The 6,000-nt window shown below is 39.3% G+C and overlaps 2 protein-coding genes across 6 annotated transcripts in view; both read left to right on the top strand.

Annotated features, from left to right (window-relative positions):
- dmbx2 (diencephalon/mesencephalon homeobox 2) overlaps positions 1-1,550 on the top strand; it is a 9,636-nt gene extending 8,086 nt beyond the window's left edge. For both annotated transcript variants that reach the window (XM_086048246.1, XM_086048245.1), the window contains exon 4: positions 858-1,550. In XM_086048246.1, the coding sequence (XP_085904372.1) occupies positions 858-1,337 (480 nt within the window). In that variant the 3' untranslated portion in view covers positions 1,338-1,550. The remainder of the gene's footprint in view (positions 1-857) is intronic.
- Positions 1,551-3,325: 1,775 nt separating this feature from the next.
- The window catches only part of csnk1g2b (casein kinase 1, gamma 2b), a 45,055-nt gene continuing 42,380 nt past the window's right edge, over positions 3,326-6,000 (top strand). Inside the window, exon 1 of one of the 4 annotated variants that reach the window (XM_086047018.1) lies at positions 3,326-3,568. The gene's annotated coding sequence lies outside the window, so the exon portion shown is untranslated. The remainder of the gene's footprint in view (positions 3,569-6,000) is intronic. The other 3 variants (XM_086047017.1, XM_086047020.1, XM_086047019.1) reach the window with 3 other exon arrangements.

Raw genomic sequence — 6,000 nt, 5'->3', positions numbered from 1 at the left:
GTGAAAGAGGAAATCAACCCAAACATATATTTCTTTTTCAAGAATATATTCCCAGCAGGCCTACGAGTTGAAACACGGCATTATGATTAATATTGCGTTTGCACGGTATTAGTTAAGCAGCAAAATCTACCTGTTTTTAGCCATCTCATTGGGGCGGCCATTTTGTCATTTCTGTCCACTGAAAATGACATCACAACTACCCAGGGCTCAGGGAACAAACAATCACAGCTCGCCTGTTTTCTAAAGCTGCGCCGTGATTGGTCGTTACCTGAGCCCTGAGCAATTGTGATGTCATTTTCAGTCGACAGATTTGACAAAATGGCCGCCCCCTGATATAGCTGAAAAAAAAACGAGTGGATTAACTCTTATTCCACGAACACAATATTTATCAGAATGCCGTGTTTCAACTAGAGGGCGTGCATAGAAAATATTCTTGAAAAAAATTGGTTTGGGTTGACATCCCTTTAAGGCTTGTATCATCAAATTCAAGTGCTCGCTGCTCCCTAAAGTCTCTTTTACACCGCCTGGAAAAAACACGTTTATCTGAATTGCTGTTCTTTTTAAACGCCACCAACACAGAATGGGGGGAATTTCCCACTTTCTGAAGTAATACCAGAGACGTAACGTAGGCGGGACAGAGGTGTGTGGTTACACAGTCAGTCGACTTCCACCGCTTCTCTTACCCTATGGTGTTGAAAGTGATGTTGCTCTATTTTTCACACCATACAGCATTGATGACATCAGCTCACGTCTAATGAACTGACGCAGCCTAATGCACAATATTTGCCTACCCCTGCCTCATACAATATAATCAGTGTTGAATTTCAGCATTTTGCATTTTTGTCACTTCCCTTCAGGTGTGGTTCAAAAACAGGAGAGCAAAGTATCGCAAAGGCCAAAGGTGCATACCCCTCTCCAAAGAAAAAAATACAGAGGTGGCACGACATGACAGCAAACTGGGAGAGGAGGGGGACAGACAAGACACGGACACATTACCCACCGAAAGAAACATCCCACTCAGGCGACCCTTGTCGGATAAAAAAAGAGATTTTTGCTCCCGTACAGACTCTCATCTCATCTCCGGGTACCCCCTGCGACTCCCCTCCCCTCCACTTTTCCCTTTCATCGCAGGCCAGAGTTACAGCCACCCACCTTGCCAGCCACTTTTTGGGATGCTTTCCACAGAGCTTGTTGCCCCTCCAGAGTTCTGGCCCTTCATACAGCAGCAGAGCCCAGACCTGGGGGCATCTCTGTCAGCCATGACTAAAAACTGCAGCCTCTCCCTTCAGACTTCTTGTTCCAGTAAAGCTGTGCTGTATCCTAACCTGGGTTTGTAACTGTGGATTTGGCTTCAACAGCCAATGGAGGCTGCGCGTGTGTTTCTGCGTGTTTTGTGTGTGTGTGCGTGCGTGCACGTTATTGCCTATTTTCTCTTGACATCTTTTACCATACTATTTGATGCTTGCTTTTTAGCATATGAGGAATATATTTGTCTGATTGCACCATAGTTGCAATAATAATGTCGACTTAAGACTCCTTACTATAATGGAGCACTGCAATATAAACAAACAAATGTGAAATAAAAGTATTTGTATATATATCTCAGTGTCTCTCTATTGTTAATCTATTTTTTTCCCTTCAATTTTAACCATGCCTAGAGGAGAATAGCTGAATTTGAACATTTATTTTTCTGCATTCAGTCAGCCGCCCCAAAACACTCCCCACAACTTTATTGTATGCTCATGTTATGGAATATAGGACAAGGACATTAGGATTACTTGGTATGCAATTTTTTCATGTCACACATATTGTATGAATTGTTACTGTCATCCAGCCTAATTGTGACTTTTGAGAAATTCTTAACATAATAGAAAATATGTTATATGGTATTAGTTTCGGGATCATGTCTGTAATGCACATATTTTCTTTACACCATTAAACATTGCACATTGCACAGTGGATATAGAAAGTCTACACACCCCTTTTCAAATGCCAAATTTTGTGATCAAATAAGTCATTTCAAAACATTGAGGCCTACACAACTCAATTTAGATAAATAAATAAATAAATAAATAAGATAATGTGTTGCACAAGTGCGCATACCCTCTTAAAACTGGAGATGTGGCGGAATTAACCGAATCACAATCAAACTCTGCCACTCTGATTTCCAAATGTTGCAAAAACTCATCAAATCCAAAAAATCTTTCAGTCACATGTGAGAAAATGTGTCCCGGTGAAACCAAGGTTAAAGTTTTTGTCCATAATTTGAAAAGCACTACTCATTGCCAAAAGAATACCATACCTACTGCACTGAAGCTTGGTGGTGCACATCATGTTTTGGGGCTGTTTTTCTTCAGATGAAACTTGGAAGTGTGGACATCATGTGAACATCATAACTTTATTTGGGGTTTAATCAGGGGAACCTTAAATGGTGGCAGGTTTGTGCTGACTTATTCAACATGAGTTTCAATGTAATTGGTCAATTCTGAATACGTATGGCCACATCCCCAAGTATATGAGGATGTGAACTGAGAAAAAAAAATTCTCTTGAGTCATACAGGATATAGGTATGGAAGCCCATTTCCGCCAGAAAGAAATTCTAGGCAGGAAACCTATTTCCGCCAGTAATTTTTTGTTTGTTTGTTAGTTTTTAACTATATAGGTCACCTAAAATGTGGAACAAGTTTTGAAATGATTCATCTACAAGTCTTTTTTTACATCACAAAAACCTTTGAACAGTGGTTGTAGTGTGTAGACTGTTTATATCCATTGTACCCCATATGACTACTGTATATGAGTGCCTAAATCATGTGGCCACAAAGTGAGATAGGTGAGTTAAACCTTTCAACCTTAAATTATCTTAGTAATGAATTAATGTTCAATATTGTTTCATTAACATTTAATCTACAGCACGATTGTTACTTCTTTAAACTCAATCGTCTGAATACTTCACAATTTCATGAGCTCCAACGAAATTGCCTTATAATTATTAATTTTATGTGACTGTAGTTTGCAGTGTTTTATGTCAACGTTTCATCATACAAGGAATTGTTTCTGTTATGTTTTCATATTATGGAGCAAATAACCACATGATGAAGTTCAGATTTACACACAACAACAACCACCTACTGGTATTGTTACGTAGCACATGAATGAAAATCAAATCCAAAGTGATCACTTCTATTTAGCTGTGTGTACTTTGTGTGCGTGTGTGTGGTGGTGGTGGTGGTGGGAGGGGGATCAATTAGGATTTCATGGCACCAACAATGTTCAGAATGGAGTTTCTAGACTTTTCTGTACCTGACTGGACTTTACTTCCGTTGGAACAGCGAGAATTGCGGAAGCTGCGCTCTTTCTTTTCCGTATTCCCGAAAATAAGTTACGTCCGTTTTATTTTTCACGTAGTAGTGGCGTGAGGCAGTGTGACGCTGTGTCAGGGTATCGGCAGTCGAGGGAGGCTTAAAGAGACATCATAGCAACTGGAGGACAAGAGGGGGGAAAAAAATAAACGATTCATACGTACGAAGAGCCATGACTTCGACTGCCCGTCGATAGCTTAAGTCTAAAGGTAATTCCACACGCTTTGTTGTGGGCGTAAAAGCTCCTTCCCAATTGTTGTTGCTCGAAGAAGAACGCGCCTCGCCGTACATGAATGTTCTCGCTGTGTTTCGTGTGCTAGTTTGGCCAACAGCTAACGTTAGCATGTGAGCTAAAGAGGGACCGCTGGTATACACTCGCTTGTTAGGATTAAGGAGTTGCCCGGCAGTGGTCGGCGCATTGCCAATGACTGCAATATGTATTTAAAATTAAACTGTCAGATTAAATGGTCATCGATCTGACTAAAAGTATACAAGAGATTGATGCAATCTAAAACAACATTGGAAGTGACAGTGTTATTCATTTGTTATTAGTCATTTACTAACCAGATTAGTGTATATTCGGGGCTGTCAATCAATGAACAATTTGTGCGTTGCCCTCTTCCCACATTTTATGGCCTGGTTCGCTTGTTGTTAGTTGGTCTTGTTTTTTTTTCTCATAATTTGAGTTGCTACATTAGCGCCGGCTAACGTTAGCTGTTTTTTTTATTAGGCGCAGGGCCAAGAGGAGCGGTGGTTTATATGTGCTAACTAGGTTAGCATTCATGAACTTTAGTGCCAACCAGTGTACATCCGCTTTCAATTAGGTTGTAGTTATTCACGCTACATGTGTTTATTAAGTATAAGACAACACATGAATATATACAATCTCCGAACGAATGAACGCTATTATGCTAAGTGGTTCAATAACGCCAGGATGTCTTGAGCGTATCTGGCCTTGTCTTCCCTAACTAGCAAGTGTTAGTCTAGGGCTTATTTTTGAGGAAATGTATTGCTACTCCTTGTATTTAATGTCGACATCAACGCCACCAAAAGCAATACACTGTCGTATCCACTTGAGGATATGACTATCTATGGGACTACACAAAAGTAACCATAAATGACAGCTAGTGTTAGCGAGCTAGTTGTTAGCGAGCATTAACCAACTAGCAAAATGAACACAATTGACATCGCCATCAGGAGGATCTACCGATCGATGTGGGCTTTATTGATTAATGTCGTTTTAGGCTTTCACTTTGTCAAGGGGACAATATTCACACTGAATGATTCATTTCCCCTCCGTGTCAATGCAAGCTTACCGAAGCTACACTGAGAGAAAAAGCCACTAGCCATGATTTAGACTTGGTTGTTTGGTGCCACCTCAAAACTTAGGCCTTATTGCTTAGGTACTAAACCAATACGCAGCGATGGCAAACAGTCCATTAAAAATAATCCACATATTATGAAAAATTCATAATATTACATTTCAGAAATAGGAGCAGGGCTAAAGATCAAATAAAGACAGGCGTGGACTTCAGTGTGTTTTACCTCAATAACGTGTACAATTTAAACCTATTCATACAAGCAATTCACATATCCAGTATGCAACTTTAAACAACATTTCACAATTGTGATAATTTACCATGGATGCTCTAATGGCTTTTAGGTGCTTTGTTTATTGTACTTCTGGTCTTAGTGACCAGGTGGCTACCCTCTTTTCATTTCCTACAGAATGTATTACCAAACATCATACTTCAGACATTGTTGCGGATCTCATAGCCACTTGTTTTCATAGGCTATAGTTAGAAATATAAGACAAATGGAATGCATTTTAGAGCTTTAACTGCTCTACTATTTTGTAGTGTGCCTTTTGCTTTTGAAAGTATTTTTGTCAATATTCTGTAATGTTACCTCTCATTGGAAGCTGCTTCCCTCTTGTAATGGTACGAGGAAAACTTAAACAATTTTGAATAGAAGAAAATATTAGTTTCATTAAAGCAGTTTTTTTTAAAAATTGAGATTTGTACTAGCTATGTAACAAGGTGTCCCAAAAATGACTGTCAAAATACAAGCCTAGTTGGAATGGCCACTTCAATGTGACTACAATTTAGCAATAATTTTGAAATTTGGCTGATGGGTTTTGGAGAAATAGTTTTTTTGTGTGGAGAAGAAAAATTTCTTTTTGGGGAATGTTTTTTGTGATTTCACCTCTAGAAAATCTGGTCAGTGCCTTCAAATGTATATAACTTGATTATTACTCAACATATCTCCTTGACCCTCTCATTTGTCTTCTACTGAGGGAACCCGGTTGATTGGCTGACAAGTTTCAGTTAAAAATATCCACCAATAAGATGATACGAGCCAAAATTCCAAAGGGTTCTACTAGTTGACATGTCAAAATTACTAGGACATTTCAAACTGTGTCACTTATGAGAAGGGCAGTGTGGGCAGCAGAATAGGTCATGCACTTATGTCATGTATTGCGTTTTCCTGAATTGATTTGTTATGGAAGATTTTAGAGGCCTGTGAATTTGTATTTTCAACTTTTTCGCTTTTGGATAACTAAGCATGCTTGAGTCAATTTGACCCAGGAACATGACTGTTGTTCCTGAGAATTGAACAGACAGAAGGGCCTAACTCATTT

Source organism: Filicampus tigris, chromosome 12, assembly GCF_054856515.1.
Source record: "Filicampus tigris isolate MCC_2025a chromosome 12, RoL_Ftig_1.0, whole genome shotgun sequence".
Lineage (NCBI taxonomy): Eukaryota > Metazoa > Chordata > Actinopteri > Syngnathiformes > Syngnathidae > Filicampus > Filicampus tigris.
The sequence above is the reverse complement of the archived record's forward strand: the minus strand, read 5'-3'. Positions and strand labels throughout refer to the sequence as shown.